At 31.9% G+C, this 22,991-nt stretch overlaps 1 protein-coding gene and 1 long non-coding RNA gene across 5 annotated transcripts in view; one reads left to right on the top strand and one right to left on the bottom strand.

The window, feature by feature from the left end:
• The window catches only part of LOC149784691 (UDP-N-acetylglucosamine transporter SLC35D4 homolog), a 60,736-nt gene extending 38,633 nt beyond the window's left edge, over positions 1-22,103 (top strand). For all 4 annotated transcript variants that reach the window (XM_089932729.1, XM_089932725.1, XM_089932728.1 and 1 more), the window contains 5 exons: positions 1,416-1,450; positions 3,414-3,483; positions 5,014-5,110; positions 9,066-9,130; positions 16,420-22,103. In XM_089932729.1, coding sequence (XP_089788855.1) covers positions 1,416-1,450; positions 3,414-3,483; positions 5,014-5,110; positions 9,066-9,130; positions 16,420-16,561 — 409 coding nt within the window. In that variant the 3' untranslated portion in view covers positions 16,562-22,103. The remainder of the gene's footprint in view (positions 1-1,415; positions 1,451-3,413; positions 3,484-5,013; positions 5,111-9,065; positions 9,131-16,419) is intronic.
• Positions 37-22,991, bottom strand: part of LOC149784689 (uncharacterized) — a 62,871-nt gene continuing 39,916 nt past the window's right edge. The window contains exon 2 of the long non-coding RNA XR_016413933.1: positions 37-798. This is a non-coding gene — a long non-coding RNA (uncharacterized LOC149784689). The remainder of the gene's footprint in view (positions 799-22,991) is intronic.

Here is a 22,991-nt window from a genome sequence, read left to right as displayed (position 1 = left end):
TTGCAAAATTGTTCAGGCTTACACAGAAATACGCCCTGTGTGCAATGTAATTTTTATTTATGTTAAAAGAAATTATGGATAAAAAATATCAACTGAAATGTAAAATCCAGGAAGACTGTTCTGTCAATATACTATCTATATTTAAAAATGTACAGCAGTTGTATTTTGATTGCAAAATAATACTTAGATATCATGTTAAATATTTATAGCTGAGGGTACTGCATTTTACGCCCTTTTTTCAAACAGTGAGCATATGCATGTATTGGTCTACTTCCTGTAGAAGAGAAATAAGACAGTAGATCAGTCATTACTTTTAGGCATGGCACTATGTAAATTACAAAATTACTATAAAGTTGGCACTGTCAGGCATGGCAGTATGTAAAATTATTACGTTCAAGTCAGCACTGTCAGACATGGCAGTATGTAAATTTATTAATTACATTTCATGGCTGTACTATCAGACATGTAAAATTATTGATTAAATTCATGTCGGTACTGTCAGACATGTAAAATTATTAATTTCATTTCATGTCAGTACTGTCAGACATGTAAAATTATTGATTAAATTCATGTCAGTACTGTCAGACATGTAAAATTATTAATTACATTTCATGTCATACTATGTATATTAATGAAATGGAAAATTATGGAGATGATAACTAAGGTGCTACTGGATATTCAGTTATACAGGTAAACACATGTCTGCAATGACACTGTCCTTTTCTCTTTTCATCTCACCACCCATACAGTGGTGGTAGGTTGGGGAGCTACATCCTGTCAGGAAATTCTTTGCAGCATCTGTAAAATATAAAAAGAAGTTTTTAGTTTCAATGTCCTTTTTGAATATTTTCTGACCAAACTCAAAACATGCCATCATAGAAGGAAGACACAGAACATTTGTACTAAAATTTCGGTTATGACCCCTGGGTCATAGTCAGTGGGGATAATGGACGTTAGGCTATTAACTCTGGATCACAGTCCAGGTGGGATGGAAAATATGTATATAATGGAATTTAGTTTATGCCCCTGGGTCACAGTCCAGGTGGGGTGGAAAATATGTTTATGATGTAACATGCTCACCCAGGTTTTATTTCCAGTGCAAGCTTTCTTACCTTTAGAGACAAACTTCCTGTTTCTTGACTTAGTTGCATCATGAAGGCATTTACTACTTTCCAGAGGTAGCTGCATGACAAAAGCATTAATAACTTCCCATAGATGTCTGCTTAACAGTAGCTTTTACTATCCAGAAATGTCTGCTTAACATAGGTTTTGCCTACTTTACAAAGGTGACTTGCTTTCCATAGGATTGCCTAAAGAATGAAAACTGTAGAAAAGTTTGTTTTTTTTTCAACTAAGAATTTCTGCTTGCGAATGTTTTACAGTTTGTGCCATTTCTTTTGTTTCTCTTGTTTCAGTGTGATAGTTCTCACTCCCTGCAGTTACCTTTTAGGTAAATATTTTTCATTGCTTTTTTTCAATTGATTTCTTCAGACAGTTGAAAAATAGGAAAGCAAGGAAAAAGTATTTAGTACCAAGTATCACAATGTTTTACTTATTAGAAGTTTTTTTTTATTTTATAAAGGACATGTTTTGGACCAAACACTGGATTTCGTTTCAAGTGGACTTCAGTTTACTGAAATTTCATTATTATTTTTGGACACCTCCAGACTCTAGCTATGAGAAACTAATTGGACCATGAGTTGACCCATTTGGTCTGAAAGTGGACCATGATATGACCTGTTTGGTCTGAAAGTGGACCTTGAGTTGACCTATTTGTTCTGAAAATGGACCTTGAGTTGACCCATTTGGTGTGAAAGTGGACCATGAGTTGACCCATTTGGTCTGAAAGTGGACCTTGAGTTGACCCGTTTGGTCTGAAAGTGGACCTTGAGTTGACCCATTTGGTGTGAAAGTGGACCATGAGTTGACCCATTTGGTCTGAAAGTGGACCATGATATGACCTGTTTGGTCTGAAAGTGGACCTTGAGTTGACCTGTTTGGTCTGAAAGTGGACCTTTAGTTGACCCATTTGGTCTGAAAGTGGACCTTGAGTTGACCCATTTGGTCTGAAAGTGGACCTTGAGTTGACCCATTTGGTCTGAAAGTGGACCTTGAGTTGACCTGTTTGGTCTGAAAGTGGACCTTTAGTTGACCCATTTGGTCTGAAAGTGAACCTTGAGTTGACCTGTTTGGTCTGAAAGTGGACCTTTAGTTGACCCATTTGGTCTGAAAGTGGACCTTGAGTTGACCCATTTGGTCTGAAAGTGGACCTTGAGTTGACCCATTTGGTCTGAAAGTGGACCTTGAGTTGACCCATTTGGTCTGAAAGTGGACCTTGAGTTGACCCGTTTGGTCAGAAAGTGGACCTTGAGTTGACCAGTTTGGTCTGTAAGTTAAGATCTATGTATCTGTATGTGGTCCCTCTCCTATTTTGTATTAATTAGTTTTCCAAACTAAATAGAATTTAAAAACAAATTTTGGAATGGGTTGTTAGTTTTTTGAAGGGATGTACTGGCTTAGATTGTTTTGGCCAGGTTTACACCACTGTGGCATAAAAGCATATTTAAATTGGGCTCATTCTCCCCTCCTGTTTGAACGGCAATAACCCATTGGCTGGTTTTCTTACCCTTTTGGTATAATTTAATATTATTTGTTAAGGTTTCAGTATTAAGATTTTCACAATGTATATATACATGTTTACACACACACACACACACTTACATGTACTATATACATTCACATACAGGGCAGCCTCAATATAACACACATCTTTATAACATGAATTCACATATAACACAGTTATGTCAGGGCTCCTAATCCTTTTGGTGTTCTTATTTCCCATCACTGCTCACAATATCAGCTGTTAGCAGACATGCAATATAGGACACGATAAATGTGAAACTTATTATTGTTCCTTATCAGCCAAGAACAAAAGTCAAGTGAAGTAAAATAGCAATAATGGAGCTTAATGTAGTGAATTAAATGGATCTGATAGCATGTGCGGGACCCTATTATAGTGAATACATACTTTTTCATTAAAGGACCATGTATATTGATGTAAATTACAAATCTGAAGATCAACATTTGCTCTTGTACAGTTGACATTTGCTATTGTACAGGTGACATTTGTTATTGTATGGTTGACATTTGCTATTGTACAGATGATATTTGCTATTGTATGGTCAACATTTGCTCTTTTACAGGTGACATTTGCTATTGTATGGTTGACATTTGCTATTGTACAGATGATGTTTGCTATTGTATGGTCAACATTTGCTATTTTACAGGTGACATTTGCTATTGTATGGTTGACATTTGCTATTTTACGACTGACATTTGCTGTTGTATGGTTGACATTTGCTATTTTATAGGTGACAATTGCTATTGTATGGTTAACATTTGCTATTTTACAGGTGATGCTCTTGAGGCAGTAAACTATCCCTATTTATATTTCTCCGAGTTTTACATGGGATGTATAATGAGGTAAGGATGCAAATGTTGATGTTTGATGTTTAATAAGGTGAGGGCTATTCCATTTAAACACACATGCTACCCAGGAAAGGCACTTTTAAAAAATATATATGCCAGGGTACTTGGATTGCCCAAGAGCTCATATGAAAACAATGCAAAATTCTAAGTTGTGTCTATGGGTAACTATTCTCCATTTAATGTACCTTCTCTGGGTCCCATGTATATTTTACTGGAACAGCCCTAAGTATGTAAATATTGATAGTGGATGTATAATGAGGTAGTATAAAAATATTGAGATGGGATTTATAATGAGGTAAGTATATAAATATTGAGATGGGATGTATAATGAGGTAAGTATGGGATGTATAATGAGGTAAGTATGCAAATATTGAGATGGGATGTATAATGAGGTAAGTATGTAAATATTGAGATGGGATGTATAATGAGGTATGTATGTAAATATTGAGATGGGATGTATAATGAGGTAAGTATGTAAATATTGAGATGATATGTATAATCAGGTAAGTATGTAAATATTGAGATGGGATATATAATGAGGTAAGTATGTAAATATTGAGATGGGATGTATAATGAGGTAAGTGTGTAAATAGTGAGATGGAATGTATGACAATGAAGTAAATGTGCAAATATGCACACAAGAAATACATATTGGTAACAAATGTTAAAAGAATTGGTGTTCAGTTATGATTTTCCATTATCATACATAATTCAAGTTTGTTTTTTGTTGTTTTTTTTAACTTTTATTTTTGGGAATTAAATTTTCCAGGCAAAGTAAAATATATGAATAAATAGGCATGCGGACAGTATAACCTACCATTGTCTGGTACAACATAAATGCCATAAACATAGATACATGAAAAAATTGTCATTAACCGTTTGACTTTCCTAAAGTGCAAGTCAGCATGGTCATATAGTTGCCTTTGCTGATCTGAAATAGTAATTGTTGTTCTAAAATTTAATATTAAAATTATTTTCCTAAAGTCTGCCAGTTCCTGATTGTTGTTTTATCTGCACTTAGTTTTCATCACAAAACTTCCTGATTTTGTTATTGCAATGGTCTTTTACTGAGGTAAACAGGCACAAAATTAGATCCCCAAATATTGGACTTTGGTTGTAAACATTGACAGTGCATGGGTTAGTACAAATTTATTCCCAATACATGGCAATTTTATTCTGATACCATAGCACGTGACATTTAATCCGGTTTACACTTGACTAAAATGGATCAAGACGGGGACTTTGTGAAATGAGCATCTCATAAGTTGTTATTATGATTATTGATAATATTACAATACTGTCTTGCCTACATTTCAATGGCCACTGTAGTTTTTATCAAGGCATTTACTGACTCTACAGAAAGTCTCCTAAACAATATTCAATTAGCACCTTGATAAATGCAGCATTGGCCATGGAAGCATTGAACAAATATATGAAGTTTTTCAGTTAGAGGCATTAAGTACCATTATAATAGCACCAATAGTTACATTTATATGTCCTTATTTTCTTTCTTTTTTCAATCAGTGGTGTATTTGGAGTTTTTCTTAGCATTAACTTTATAAGACTTCAGGACTCGGACATGGACAGTTCTTATTTATCAACAGTTACTGGAGCTGCCAAGGTAAGTAACAGAGCAATAGCATTTTTTTAATAATAAATTATCAATTTGTCAGAACTGTGGTTCATACTATTACTGTGGTTCATACTGTTAAAGTGGTTATACTGTTACTGTGGTTTATACTGTTAAAGTGGTCCATACTGATACTATGGTTAATACTGTTAATGTTTCATACTATTAACATGGTTCATACTGCTACTGTGTTTCATACTATTGATGTGGTTCACACTGTTACTCTTTCATACTTTTGCTATGGCTCATACTGCTACTATGGTTCATACTGCTACTGTGGTTCATACTATTAATGTGGTTCATACTGTTACTCTGATTCATACTGCCATTGTGGTTGACATGGTCACTATGGTTCATACTATTGCAAGCGGGCATGCTTTTATCATGTCAAACAAAAATATTTCTTAGTGGTATAAATAATATACCCAAGTTATTTTAGAAATAAGTTTTATGAAATGTAGCTAGAATGCTAATAAAAGATTAAACTTCACTGGGTAATGCTTATACAGTTAGAAAACAGTATATACGTGGGAAAATACTGGCAGTGAAAGTTTATATTTCTTTTATTCTAATCTGAGAAATGCTGCTATTAATACATAAAATCCAGTGCCATATGAAACTTGAGTGTCTTTAAAGCATTCACACCTGGCAAGAAATTATGGTGAAGGTACAAATTCCCTTGAGGCATGCTGTCTTTCATATTTTGTGTCAAGTAAGCTCTTCTTACTGCTATAGCAGTAAATGAAAGCTCTTATATACCATTAATTGCATCATTCATATTATATACCAATAATTGCATCATTCATATCATATTATATGCCATTAATTACATCATTCATATCATATTATATGCCATTAATTACATCATTCACATCATATTATATACCATTAATTGCATCATTCATATCATATTATAAACCATTAATTGCATCATTCATATCATATTATAAACCATTAATTGCATCATTCATATCATATTATAAACCATTAATTACATCATTCATATCATATTATATGCCATTAATTACATCATTCACATCATATTATATACCATTAATTGCATCATTCATATCATATTATAAACCATTAATTGCATCATTCATATCAGATGCCATTAATTGCATCATTCATATCATATTATAAACCATTAATTACATCATTCATATCATATTATATACCATGAATTGCATCATTCATATCAGATGCCATTAATTACATCATTCATATCATATTATAAACCATTGATTGCATCATTCATATCATATTATAAACCATTAATTACATCATTCATATCGTATTATAAACCATTAATTGCATCATTCATATCATATTATAAACCATTAATTACATCATTCATATCATATTATATACCATTAATTGCATAATTCATATCATATTATATGCCATGAATTGCATCATTCATATCATATTATATGCCATTAATTACATCATTCATATCATATTATATACCATGAATTGCATCATTCATATCAGATGCCATTAATTACATCATTCATATCATATTATAAACCATTAATTGCATCATTCATATCATATCATAAACCTTATGTGAGAAAGCTTGCCAGTAGCTTCTCGTGGGTCGGTGGTTCTTTCCGGGGATTTCCCGGGTTCTTCCTCCACCATTTATACTGGCCGCCATGAATAGCCTATCTTGTGCTGAAAAATGGCGTTAAACCATACAACAACAACAACATCATATTATAAACCATTAATTACATCATTCATATCATATTATATACCATTAATTGCATCATTCATATCATATTATAAACCATTAATTGCATCATTCATATCATATTATAAACCATTAATTACATCATTCATATCATATTATATACCATTAATTGCATCATTCATATCATATTATATGCCATGAATTGCATCATTCATATCATATTATATGCCATCAATTACATCATTCATATCATATTATAAACCATTAATTACATCATTCATATCATATTATATACCATTAATTGCATCATTCATATCATATTATATACCATGAATTGCATCATTCATATCATACTATATACCATGAATTGCATCATTCATATCATATTATATACCATGAATTGCATCATTCATATCAGATGCCATTAATTACATCATTCATATCATATTATAAACCATTAATTGCATCATTCATATCATATTATAAACCATTAATTACATCATTCATATCATATTATATACCATTAATTGCATCATTCATATCATATTATAAACCATTAATTACATCATTCATATCATATTATATACCATGAATTGCATCATTCATATCATACTATATACCATGAATTGCATCATTCATATCAGATACCATTAATTACATCATTCATATCAGATGCCATTGATTATGTCATTCATATCATGTTATATACCATTAATTGCATCATTCATATCATATTATATACCATGAATTGCATCATTCATATCATGCTACATACCATGAATTGCATCATTAATATCAGATACCATTAATTACATGATTCATATCATATTATATACCATTAATTGCATCATTCATATCATATTTTATATCATTAATTGCATCATTCATATCATATTATGTACCCTTAATTACATCATTCATATCATATTATATGCCATTAATTACATCATTCATATCATATTATATACCATTAATTGCATCATTCATGTCATATTATAAACCATTAATTGCATGATTCATATCATATTATATGCCATTAATTGCAGCAGTCATATTATATACCATTAATTGCATCATTCATGTCATATTGCATAGTTATTTGCATCATTCATGTCATATTATATACCAATAATTGCATCATTCATATATTATATACCATTAATTGCAGCATTCATATCATATTATATATCATTAATTGCATCATTCATATCATATTATATACCAATAATTGCATCATTCATATATTATATACCATTAATTGCAGCATTCATATCATATTATATATAATTAATTGCACTGTTCATGTCATATGATATACCATTAATGGCATCATTCATATCATATTATATACCATTAATTGCAGCATTCATATCATTATATCCAATTAATTGCATCATTCATATCATATACCATTAATTGCATCATTCATATCATATTATATTCTGTTAATTGTATCATTCATATCATATTATATACCATTGACTTATACATATCATATTTAAATAATTTCTATATGTTATGAACATGATTGCTATAGATTACTATTTCAGTAATGAAATATACAAACAATGAAATGAATGAAACAACAGTTTATCACTGGCATCATGGTAAATTTCATTATGGTGAAAGTAGCATATACTGCTAATCTTATTTGTACATTTGTCTGTCTGTATATCTAGTTAAGTTCATTTTACTGTGGGGCAGGGGCTATTTGTGTCATGTGGACATATATCCAGATTTTTACTTGGAACTACAGATTTACTACATATTTGTATAGTTTTTCACCTTGCCACCTCTATATTCATGTTCACCACCACTGTATGTTATTTTCTGGTTTTACCTTAAGATAGAAAATCATACTATGTATTCCACTTGTACCATATGTCATATACATTCATGTTTGCATCCCATGAAGCTGTTATATTTAGGTTTTACTTTGAGCTACATTACATTATACCTTGTGTATGAAATGATTTTCTTACTTAAATTAATGATGGCTCATTATCTTGACATAAAGTTGTTATCAGTCATCAAAGTTTTCATAGAATGTGTTGATTTTTCGGCACTTAAGAAATTATGGAAAGATAATTCATTGGAAGGGTTTTCAAGGAAGTGAAACATAATATGTATGACATAGGTACAAACTGATATATTGCCAAAAAATAGATTGAAAGGGTGAAACATGTGAAAATACAAGTGAAAGGTTTTAATATAATACAAATAATGAAACAGATTTTTTTTCTTTTTCAGATCATCACATCACTATTGTCACTTCTTTTCTTTGACATTCAATTAACAGGAAGCCATAGCTTTTGGTGAGTTAGTACAAAATCTGAATATTAAGCATATGTGCTTAAAAACAGTTGAATATTAAACTACTGTACAACATGCCATCTTACAGATGGTTGTACGTGCTTATCAAAACTACTGTACAGTATGCCATCTTAAGATGGTTGTACATGCTTATCAAAACTACTGTACAGTATGCCATCTTAAGATGGTTGTACATGCTTATCAAAACTACTGTACAGTATGCCATCTTACAGATGGTTGTACATGCTTATCAAAACTACTGTACAGTATGCCATCTCACAGATGGTTGTACATGCTTATCAAAACTACTGTACAATATGCCATCTTAAGATGGTTGTACATGCTTATCAAAACTACTGCACAGTATGCCATCTTAAGATGGTTGTACATGCTTATCAAAACTACTGTACAGTATGCCATCTTAAGATGGTTGTACATGCTTATCAAAACTACTGTACAGTATGCCATCTTAAGATGGTTGTACATGCTTATCAAAACTACTGCACAGTATGCCATCTTAAGATGGTTGTACATGTTTATCAAAACTACTGTACTGTATGAAATCTTAGGATTGCTGTACTAGCTTATCGAAACTACTGTACAGGGTGCCATCTTACAGATGGATTTAAGTGTATATCGGCAGTTAAATATAAAACTACTGTACAGTGTACAGTGTTACAGATGGCTGTATGTGCATATTAACAGTTAAATACCAAATGACTGTACATTATACCATGCTACAATTGACTGATGTTCTTACACCAAATAATGAGCTGTTTTCACGCTGCTAGTAGATGATCAGATGCAGACTTGCCAACCCTTACAAATTTGCCATAAGTCTTAGGAAAATGACCCTTAAAATACTGACTTACAGAATAAAAGCAAATACTACAGAAAAATAGTTCATTAAAAAAAATCCAGATATTTGGTTCACCCGTGTTTGATTTGGATCAGGTTTTCATATTAGAATTAGTGGAGCTAGTCAGGAATTAGATTAAATTTACAGCAATACCTCAGATGCTTTAGACCACTTCAGTGGCCTAGTGGTTAGTGCATCTGCCTCGGAAGTGGGAGGTCGTGGGATCGAACCCCAACCGAGTCATACCAAAGACTTACAAAAAATGGTACTAACAGCTGCCTCACTAGGCACTCGGCATTAAGAGGTTAGTGTTAGGACTGGTTGGTCTGGTGTCAGGATAATGTGACTGGGTGGGACATAATGCTACGTGTATGCGGCATGATGCCCCTGTGCTAGACATCACTATAAACAGTCACACTGCAGACATCGTAGTGATATGACTGACAAATTGTTAAATCTTTGTTAAAAAATCCTAATCACCCACACCTCTGACATTTAAACTGCACATATTTTTTCATGCAAAGCATATGCATGATCAAAATGATGATCATAGAATTTTGTTAAAATGGTGCCCAACAAGCGATGTATGTTGAAGATGAAAGGGAAAATAAGCCTCTTAAAAAGTGTTAATAATCTGCATAGAAAAATAAAAAGGAATATTCAGATTCTTGTGAATAAAAGCAGGAAGGGACACAATTATGTTTGTTGGACATCACATGCCAGTTTGGGTATGTCTCGTGGCCTGAGATATGATTGCCATCATTATGTGAAATAGAAAATAATTCCGAGAATTACGTTAAGTTGAAAGACAGAAACAAGCCATTGAGCTGCATAGGGTTTGGAATTGAAGTTTTTGCATTTGTACTAGGTGTTAATTAAGGTCTACATGTACTTTACAAACTTTCAGTTGAACTTAATGTTTATCTTCACTGCATGTTTTGAATACCAAACTTTTAAATACTTTTCCATCTTTACTATGGCAGTTTATGAGATTTTGTTACACTTTACTGTAAACTGGTCAAACTTGTGGGGAAAAAAATCAACTGTCATACTGAGATAGCCGTGTCAGGGTTGGCAGGTCTGCAGAAGCATTATGGCAGGGTCACAAGTTTGTTATCTTCCCAAGTGAGCCTTGGTTGGCTGCTTCATTGTTTTCTAGAAGAGGCACTTATCTCTCATTTCCATGGCATGATGTAACCAGTAATGTGTTAAAAGTGCCGTTAAAACCAGCAAATAATTTAAAATCAGAAAAAAATCGTACACTAATTGCTTTGATATTGGTCTAAAATATGACACTAGTAATAATGTTAGGCAGCCAAAAACTACTAATGTTATGTGGCCAAAAGTAGTAAGTAATTATGTTATGCAACTAAAAGTAGCAAATATATATTATGTGGCCAAAAGTAGTAATTATGTTATGCATCTAAAAGTAGTAATTACATTATATGGACAAATGTAGGAATTGTGTTATGCAGGTAAAAGTAGTAATTATGTTATGTGGCCAGAAGTAGTAATTATGTTATGCAACTAAAAGTAGTAATTATGTTATGCAGCCAAAAGTAGTAAAATTATGTTATGTGTCCAAAAGTAGTAATTATGTTAGGCAACTAAAAGTAGCAAAATTATATTATGTGGCCAAAAGTAGTAATTATGTTATGCATCTAAAAGTAGTACTTACATTATGTGGCCAAAAGTAGTAATTATGTTATGTGTCCAAAAGTAGTAATTATGTTATGCAGCCAAATGTAGTAACTATGTTATGCAGCTACAAGTAGTAGAATTATATTATGTGGCCAAAAACAGCAATTTTGTTATGCATCAAAAAGTAGTAATTAACTTATGCACCTAAAAGTAGTAATGTAATGTGGCCAAAAGTTGTAATTATGCTATGCAGCTAAAAGTAGTAATTATGTTATTTAGCCAAAAGTAGTATTTATGTTATGCAGCTAATGGTAGTAATTATGTTATGTGGCTAAAAGTAGTAAATATGTCATGCAGCTAAAAGCAGTAATTATGTTATGTGGCCAAAAGTAGTAATATGTAATGCAGCTAAAAGTATATTATGTTATGTGGCCAAAAGCAGTAATTATGTTATGCAGCTGAAAGTAGTAATTATGTTTTGTGGCCAAAAGTAGTAACTATGTTATGCAACTAAAAATGGTAATTATGTTATGTGGCCAAAAGCAGTAATTATGTTATGCAGGTAAAAGTAGTAATTATGTTATTTAGCCAAAAGTAGTATTTATGTTATGCAGCTAATTGTAGTAATTATGTTATGTGGCTAAAAGTAGTAATCCTGTTATGTGGCCAAAAGTAGTATTTATGTTATGCAGCCAAAAGTAGTAATTATGTTTTTTGGCCAAAAGTTTTAACTATGTTATGCAACTAAAAGCAGTAATTATGTTATGTGGCTAAAAGCAGTAATTATGTTATGCAGCTAGAAGTAGTAATTATGTTATGTGGCCAAAAATAGTAATTATGTTATGCAGCTAAAAGTAGTAATTATGTTATGTGGCCAAAAGCAGTAATTATGTTATGCAGCCAAAAGTAGTAATTATGTTTTGTGGCCAAAAGTAGTAACTATGTTATGCAACTAAAAACGGCAATTATGTTATGTGGCCAAAAGCAGTAATTATGTTATGCAGGTAAAAGTAGTAATTATGTTATTTAGCCAAAACTAGTATTTATGTTATGCAGCTAATAGTAGTAATTATGTTATGTGGCTAAGAGTAATAATTCTGTTATGAGGCCAAAAGTAGTAATTATGTTATGTGGCCAAAAGTAGTAGCTATATTATGCAACTAAAAGCAGTAATTATGTTATGTGGCTAAAAGCATTAATTATGTTATGTGGCTAAAAGTAGTAATTATGATATGTGGCCAAAAGTAGTAATTATGTTATGCAGCTAAAAGTAATAATTATGTTATGTGGCCAGAGGTAGTAATTATCTTATGCAGCTAAAAGTGGTAATTATGTTACGTGGTCAAAATTAGTAATTATGTTATGTGGCCAAAAGTAGTCATTATGGTATGTGGCCAAAAGTAGTCATTATGTTATGCAGCTAAAAGCAGTAATTATGTTATGTGGCCAGAGGTTGTAATTATCTTATGCAGCTAAAAGTGGTAATTATGTTACTTGGTCAAAAGTAGTAATTATGTTATGCTGCCAAAAGTAGTAATTATGTTATGCTGCCAAAAGTAGTAATTATGTTATGCAACTAAAAGTAGTAATTATGTTATGCTGCCAAAAGTAGTAATTATGTTATGCAGCTAAAAGTAGTAAAATTATGCAGCTTAAATTAGTAATTATGTTATACAGTCCAATACAGTAGTGCTCCAGCTTGAATAAAAAGAACTGCAGAGCAGAGATATGTTTCCTTATTCTGTATAATCTCTACACTTTTGCTTATGTTTTCTTCAAGACAAGGAAGACTTTTGTATGTGCTTATTTTTGTACAAGTGCTTATTTTATATTTGACAATGTCTAAGTAGTTTTCTTCCAGGAATTACTTGCATTTTACAAATCTGAGATGTAGTACTGTATACACTCACTTATAAATCAAGTTTAACTGCAGACTGCATGGACCAAGATCTGCCAGCTCATAATGTGCCAGCAAATTTGGGTCTCCGCAATTGGAAGTAACTAGTAGAACAAACAAGATAGACCCTGATCTGCAGGTACATTATGCGATTGTAGATCTGGGTTCAAGTTGTTTACAGTTGGACTCAACTTATAAGCAAGTATATTCAGTAAGTTAGTTATGATCTGAGTAAGGCATAAAAGTTAATAAAATGAAGACTAATAAGATTATGATGAACACATTGGTAAATTCTGTATGAAATCCCTGTGTATGAATATAACTGTATGGAATTCCTTTATATGAATGTAACTGTATGAAATCCCTTTATGGGAATATAACTGTATGAAATCCCTTTATAGGAATATAACTGAATGAAATTCCATTATAGGAATATAACTGTATGAAATTCCTTTATATGAATATAACTGTATGAAATTCCTTTATATGAATATAACTGTATGAAATTCTTTTATATGAATATAACTGTATGAAATTCCTTTATATGAATATAACTGTACAAAATTCCTTTATTTGAATATAACTGTATGAAATTCCTTTATATGAATATAACTGTATGAAATTCCTTTATATGAATATAACTATGAAATTCCTTTATATGAATATAACTGTATGAAATTCCTTTATATGAATATAACTGCATGAAATTCCTTTATATGAATATAACTGTATGAAATTCCTTTATATGAATATAACTGTATGAAATCCCTTTATATGAATATAACTGTATGAAATTCCTTTATATGAATGTAACTGTATGAAATCCCTTTATGGGAATATAACTGTATGAAATCCCTTTATAGGAATATAACTGAATGAAATTCCATTATAGGAATATAACTGTATGAAATTCCTTTATATGAATATAACTGTATGAAATTCCTTTATATGAATATAACTGTATGAAATTCTTTTATATGAATATAACTGTATGAAATTCCTTTATATGAATATAACTGTACAAAATTCCTTTATTTGAATATAACTGTATGAAATTCCTTTATATGAATATAACTGTATGAAATTCCTTTATATGAATATAACTATGAAATTCCTTTATATGAATATAACTGTATGAAATTCCTTTATATGAATATAACTGTATGAAATTCCTTTATATGAATATAACTGTATGAAATTCCTTTATATGAATATAACTGTATGAAATCCCTTTATATGAATATATTTGTATGAAATCCCTTTATATGAATATAACTGTATGAAATTCCTTTATATGAATATAACTGTATGAAATTCCTTTATATGAATGTAACTGTATGAAATTCCTTTTATATGAATATAACTGTATGAAATTCCTTTATTTGAATATAACTGTATGAAATTCCTTTATATGAATATAACTGTATGAAATTCCTTTATTTGAATACAACTGTATGAAATTCCTCTATATGAATATAACTGTATGAAATTCCTTTATATGAATATAACTATGAAATTCCTTTATATGAATATAACTGTATGAAATTCCTTTATTTGAATATAACTGTATGAAATCCTTTTATATATGAATACAACTGTATGAAACTCCTTTGTGTAACATTATAACTGTATGAAATCCCTTTATAGATGAGCATAACTATAGAATCCCATTATATATGAATATAATTGTACAAAATCCATTACATATGAACATAATTGTACAAAATCCATTAAATATGACTATAACATTGAAATTCCATCTGTATGTGAATGAAAATGTATGAAATCCCTTTGTTTATGAAAATAACTATAGAATCCCATTATATATGAATATAATTGTATGAAATCCAGTATATATGAATATTACTAGCTGTATGAAATCCTATTATATATGACTATAACACTGAAATCCCTCTGTATGTGAATGCAGATTTATGAAATCCCTTTATATTATTAATATTCCCATTATATATGAATATAATTTTGAAATTCCTTTATATGTGAATATAACTGCTTAATATGGAAACAAAATGTCATTAACAGTGGAGAAATGTCTTCAGTACCCAAATTTTAATCTTTTTGACCCATAAACAGACAGGGTGCTTTGATTTCCAATACAATTTATTTCCACCTTATTGAAGCAATTTTCACTATCAAGTTAATGTTAGAATGGCTTCACTCAGATTACCTGAGTACCTTATCTCCCTTGACTAAACCTATGCTAACTGCTATAGGCTCTAGAGCACGTAAATTTACAACTGAAATGAAAACAGAATACAGAGTTAATGAAGATTGAATAAAAATAGAAAGAAGGATGAATTAAGATGAAATTTTTAATGCATTTTGAAGATAATGGAGCACAGAATTAAAAAGCAGAACACAGAATGATATATGATACATGAACACAAAAGGAAACACAGACGTTTCATTAATAAATTGAAAGTCAATAATTTCAAGCTGCTTCTAAATTTAAACTATCTAAAGACCTTTTTGTTGGATAAACCAGGGTGATGTTCTTAATATTAACTCAGTTTTTCACCTCTCTAAGTTGTGATACTCTTTATGTAAAAATGGACAACTGCCATAGTAATGGTATGATATCATCGTCACTGGCAATTTTATTTTTAGTCAGTATTTCTGCAAAACAAAATAGAAAATATAATTTGCTGACAAATATTTAACATGTTTTTATATTTATTATTATTATTATTATTATTGCAAAATGTGGTCTATGCAGCTTTTATTTCACACTTGTGTCTTTGTGAACATTTTGTGTTTATGTTCAAAGTTCATTCAGGTTTTACTGTTTACTGGCTTTAAGCACAAGCCTTCCCCTCTCCACCTCCAGTGCTTACAAAACCATACTTCATAATTATTTTTGTTTCTTTCCTCAGGTTACTGATGAACCATTTAGCAGCTGTAGTCTGCAAAGATTCCAGTGGGTTGGTTGACATCCGACACAGAGGCGGACTAGTCCATTTGACAAAGCAGAATGCACACACACAGGAGTACATAAGAGTACCAGCAAGTTCCTAGCAAGAATCACGTGACAGTAGTTTGGAACACCATGAAATATTCCATTGCCATGATACAGTCTTTAAAGTGGAAATTGCAGGAAACAGAGAAATAGAGCTGTCAGATGCTGAAATAAAGTATTTCCTGTATAAGTTCAATATGGTCCACCTTCAGTGTGGTAGTACTCATGACAGGTTGTTTGATAAACTTCTAGTAAAACTATAATAAAATTTTGTTTGAGTCGGGATTGCTTTTATGTGTATAATCGTATTTCCCAGTGTTGAACACTGGAAGAGAATGTTTGTATCATACCTTATATGTTGTCTTTATCCTGACTTGTGCATTATTTTAACCTTCTGCTGCAAGCATAGTACACAGAAAGTATCCAAAAAACTTGGTGGCATCAACTAACACTTGATCTTTCTTTCACAAAAATAAAGATAAACTTTTACTACTACACATTTACAGACTGACATGGGCAGTATTTGACGTCAAGTGCCCCTTTGACGGTCTGTTTCATACTTTATTGACTGAGCTACATGAATGACTTATTTTGTGCAATTTTTAATGTAGTTTTAATTGTTATAGAAATTCATATTCTGGTTATTATATCTGAAGGGTTAATCATTTCTAGAACATAGACTGGTTATTATATCTGAAGGGTAAATCATTTCTAGATCATAGACTGGTTATTATATCTGAAGGGTAAATCATTTCTAGATCATAGACTGGTTATTATATCTGAAGGGTAAATCATTTCTAGATCATAGACTGGTTATTATATCTGAAGGGTAAATCATTTCTAGATCATGGACTGGTTTCATTATTTTAGGTATGTGTTGAATAATTTTAGAGATTATTGTGGACTTTTATTTTTTTATCTGTTCACATATGTATCTTATGTTACAGTATCATTGCTGAAACTATCTGCATTGTACAGTTTGGATGCCACATGTTGCCATTACTATTGTTATTTGAACCACTGTTCTTTGAAGGCTAAAAGTTGTTTAAGGGTCATTATAATTTTACACAGAATATTTTGGTGTAAACCTAACTCTTTACATGCTTTGTTAAGGTAAGGAAACATTCAGTGGGCATTTAGCATTGTGAAAGTTACATTGGTATTCACAATATACTGTGTTGACTTTGACACTCATTTTTCCTTCAGAAATATGAGAAAATGGATCCTTCATAATACTCCACTTTAGAATAGATTAATTTCACCCTTTGGATAAAACTTTTGCATCATTTGTATGGCAAAGCCTCGTGTCTGATGCGACGATTCTCACCCTTGGTTCAAATTGTATTGTGCAGCTACACCAATCTATATAAAGGATTCTATTAAGCATCAAGAATAAGGGAAATATGGTATAAATGATGAAATATTTAGGTGCCCAAAGTGACGTCACATGGATTGTCACCAAGCATTGATTTAACGTTGGGAGAAATGTGGTATGAATGAAAAAAAGTATTTAGGTGCCCTAAGCAATGTCACATCTGATTATCGCCAAGTGTGGGGTTATCATTAGGGAAATGTGGTATGCATGATGAAAAATGCATATGCCCAAATCAATGCCATGGTGAAAATTTTCTGAATTATTTCCCAACATTTTGTAAAAGTATGTTTCCTGATGAGGTAACACTTCAAAATGACAGATTCATGTATGGATTTGTAGAATTCTGATGTACAAGGTTACATTATCATGAATGGCATTAGCAATATTTTGTGTGTTGTTCTAGTTATTGGCAAAATCCCATGGACTTTCTCATTTGGATCATGGGTGACAGCAGTTAGCTATTTTTTCTCAAATAGCAGTACAAGTTTTATCAAAATAATTTGTTATGTCCTTTAAAATTACATTAATTTGCTGAAAGAGGCATCTGCTGACCATGTTTTGTTATTAACTATGGTTTTAAGTTTCAGTTTATACTAGTTTTTATGAGTATACTAGTTTATACTTTTTTTATATATGAGTATACTAGTTTATACTGGTGTTATAGGAGTATACTAGTTTATACTGGTTTTATGAGCATACTAGTTTATACTGGTGTTATATGAGGATACTAGTTTATACTGGTTCTTTGAGTATAATAGTTTATACTGGTGTTATATGAGGATACTAGTTTATACTGGTTTTATATGAGGATACTAGTTTATACTGGTTTTATGAGTATACTAGATTATACTGGTGTTATATGATTATTCTGGTTTTATATGATATTCAGTTGAAATCCTTTTAAAACATTTGCATGGATTGATAACACTTTTGACCTTTTATGTTGTTGTTAGCCATATATCAAGTGTCAGAATGTGATGACTTGGGTGTTTTCTTTATACCTAGTGAACAGTATTTCTCCCATGATAAAACCAGAAACCAGACTAAAAAATTTACTTTGAAAACAGTGGTGGCCTAATTATCAAAGATATTCAGGTATTTGTTTCAATTGTGTGAAAAGGAGAAAGGCGGTGGGGGTGATCACATTGTTAAACATGGGTTTATGATGGGATAAATACAGTACTGTGTGAATTTATTGGGTAGTTAAAAGTTTACGCTGTTCAGCTTTGTGTCGTCATAGTTATTATTTGCTTTGTCTTAAAACTGCTCGAATAATAAACATATTTCCATTTGCCAGACAGAAGATGAATTTAATAATTTAAGTAACTTGTAAAAAGAAATATTACTTAAATCATTTTGGTGGTCGTTTGGTACTGTTAAAATAGTCTTGTTTGTATTGCTTTTTATTCATTGTAAAACCAGCTACTATCCTGAACTCAATCCTATACCTACAATAACTAGACAAACTAGTCTGGTGAATCCATGACACCAACTGTATATTAGTAAAAAAAGTCTGAATACGTTGCAAGTTCCAACGCACTAGTGACCAAAATAATGGTTGGTTAGTTATTACAATATCTACACTGGTAACTTTTAAGATTACTATCCAAAGGTCCTACACCTATGTGGCTGTTGATAGGTAACATAGTACACACGAAGATAGCCATCTTTAACATTTATATTACTTATATTTTATGTACCTGTTATGCTATTAATTGTTATTTTGTCACTGGTAATGGGTTGATTTTGTCAAGGGGAACCTGTAGATTTATATCATTGAGCTGATAGTGACGTAGTAATATTATTTATCAAAAGGTCTTATTAAATTTTAATAATAAGCTGATGAACATTTGAAAGGGAAATTTGTTAATGATAGTATTGTTTATGTTGTGATAATATGTAGTTGCCATGGTTGCATGGTAGGGTCTTTTTATGGCTTGGACTTTTATCTGGCATGTATTTTGCAATTTCTCCATAGTCCATTCATAATTGCTATTTTTAAAAACCTGGATCTGTTAATGCTTGATAAGTTGCCATGGAGACTTCCAAAAATTTAACAGCTGATGCTAACATGCCAGCAAATATGGTTGCTGTTACTAAGAATGGAGCTGCTGTTACTAAGAATAGAACTGCTGTTGCTAAGAATAAAACCAAACCATTTAACAATATCCTTTCTTAGAAAGCTGAACAGAATCTGGCAATATTAGTTTTTATTGATTTTTGGTATTGAGTCCTTTCATTGCAGATCCACTATTTAATAAAGCAAGCACGCCGTAACGGGACCAATAAAACTTCACATAAATCATTTGGGCATTCTGATTTTTAGTGAGTTTGTAGTGTGTGTACCTTGGACATCAGTTCCTCATTGTATTTGGCCACCATAAGGGCTGTTCCATTTAAACATACATGGTACCCAGGGAAGGCAGTACTTTGATTTCACAATGATCATAAGAAGTTTTAAGTTGCATCTATGGTTGTGTACCCCACTTTAAAACTGCCTTCCCAGGGTCCCATGTATTTTTTAATAGAACAGACCTGACTATAAATAAAAACTTTAAACTTCTTTAAAAAGACAGCTATACAAAATTTGACCAAGTTTTAACATAGCATCATTGCATCAGATTCTTACAGATTATTGCAAATGATACCAATTTCATGTATGGCAGCCTCTTATAGTGATAGAAAAATCTGCAAATGACATTTGTCTTCATGTACTGTAGACATAATTTGACCACATTTAACATATAGCATGCTGGCATTGAGATCAGGATAACTCGATTATTATTCATTAAACTTTAAGCTGAAACATCTTGAACAATGCAATAGCAATTTAACAAGACCATTAAAAAAAATACTTTAGTGTTTTTGCTCAAATCATTTTTAGTAGGTCTTTCCATCTTACCTAAACTATGCCCAAGGAGAGATGTGTTTTAATCAAAGACTCAAAAACCATCGTGACCACATTTGATCCCTTTATTTCTTATAATAAGTCAAATCTCACTGCGGGGGCCCAGAGTGGCCAAGTTGTCTAAAGCGCTTTCTGTTATGGATCACTGCCATCTCACCTCTGTCTGTGTGGGTTCAAATCTCATATTCAGCCAATATGGGTGTGTGAGAAAGCTTGCCAGTAGCTTCTCGTGTGTCGGTGGCCACCATGTATAGCCTATCGTGTACTGAAAAATGGCATTAAACCCAACAGCAACAACAACAAATCTTGCTGCTTTTGGCTTAAACTGCTGAGTCTACAACAGTAAGGTAATTAAGTATGCTAGGTTTAACCCTATCTCATGGCAATGCATACTGCATCTGATGCAGTGATTGCTGGAACAGTTCTGGTACCCACTAGATTGGTTCTGGATGGTTTCTTTACTGCATATAAATATCCAAAATCTGTCCTAACTCCAGTAGAATCACATGTATGTTAAAGCCAAATGAGCACTAATTATATGTAACCCAGGCAATCTGTTCCCCATTCACATGTTTTATGCTTTGGTTTGTACACAAAGTTTACAGCTTTCAATAGAAGTATGATATGACGAGGATTTTCATAAGAGAGAGGAGTGTAGGTGGGGACAAATAATAATCATATCTTGACGATAAATTTATGTATTTCATCAGCATGATTGATCTTTTCTCAGGCATAATTTTGCTTTTTCAACAAGCCTGAGGGACATCTTACTTTAAATACAGGATGGGTCTGATCTGATATTAGAGGAGTCCCAGGCGTCAGGCTATCAAATTGTTTTAGCACTAAGCTTCACAGAAAGGACTATTCTATTGACTGATTAAGAATGTAATTCTGGCACGTATTTGCCTGTATTTCATGTATGGAATAAAAAAGGAGGTGGAATCTCAAATGTCACTGAATCTTAATTCCATTTTGAATATGGTATGGATTGGTTTGAATTTTTTTTTTTGTAGCAGAGAACAACACTTTGAAGACTATTATTTAGAGGCAAGTAGACTAAAGTGCCAATGACACACCATTTTAGCTGATAGGGGTTGATAGTGGGAATCAAACCTTCATCATAATGCTACTAAATACTTTAAATTCATCAGATGATGTGTTGAAATTAATTCCAGTTCAAGCATGTAAACAGACTTCATATTGATATTCATACAGCACGCTAGTTACTAGTTCTATGTATTTTATTTGTATAATAGTATTTTAATTTATGAAATAAACACAATTACACACACTCCAGTCCAACTGAGTGGGCAGCCAATTGTACATTCTTTCTTTGATCCCATATGTAGACATATCAAGTTTTGAACAATATAATTAGAGAATGACTAGGGAGCATGGTCCAGCAAAACTTGTGTAGAGCTTTGGGGTTAAACACATCTCAGTGTTGGCTTGGCCTCTATATGCTGACTTCATGTAGCCCATTTGGTTTCTGTATGTTGAATTCAGGTAGTCCAATTGATAATTGCATAGCAAAGCTTTGGACAGAGAAGAATAGCTATTTTAAAAAAAAAAAGGAAAATTTGTTTTAAAGGTACAAGTGTCACATACAAAGTGTTCTTTATGGACCATTGTAAGGCAGGCTACCAGGTTGTTTTTGTGGGACCCCGAGTTAATTGTAAATGGTGTTTAATGTTACACATTTACTGGCCAGTACTGGAATATGAACTAATGTACACTGAACAAAGCAATGATAACCACAATGGCTATGTGGATCCTTGTCTCAAATAGAATCATTGTTGGGTTAGCACATATGCAAAAAAATTTAAGTCAGTGGGTTGTTATTTGTCTTTTATGACCAAAAACTCAATAATTCAGTGCCATTTGCTCTAGCCATTTCTTCACATTCCTTGTAACCAAAATACAGCATCAATAAACATCCTTCACATTCTTTGTAACCAAAACAAGTTCTATAATTCAATGCCAACTGTCTGTTGATTCCTTTTCAATCCTTAAAACTTAAGACAACCTCTTTAATTCAGTACCATTTGGTCGGTTCATTCCTTCTTAAATCAGTGAGACCACTCTGGTGGCCTAGTGGTTAGAGTGTCTGCCTCGTATACTGGAGGAACCCTGGCCAAGTCATACCAAAGACTTTTAAAAATGGTACTATCAGCTGCCTCACTAGGTGCTCAGCATTAAGAGGTTA

This window comes from Sinohyriopsis cumingii, chromosome 14, assembly GCF_028554795.1.
Source record: "Sinohyriopsis cumingii isolate HCF-2022 chromosome 14, ASM2855479v2, whole genome shotgun sequence".
Lineage (NCBI taxonomy): Eukaryota > Metazoa > Mollusca > Bivalvia > Unionida > Unionidae > Sinohyriopsis > Sinohyriopsis cumingii.
Note: the sequence above shows the minus strand (reverse complement) of the source record. Positions and strands in the feature narration are given on the sequence as shown.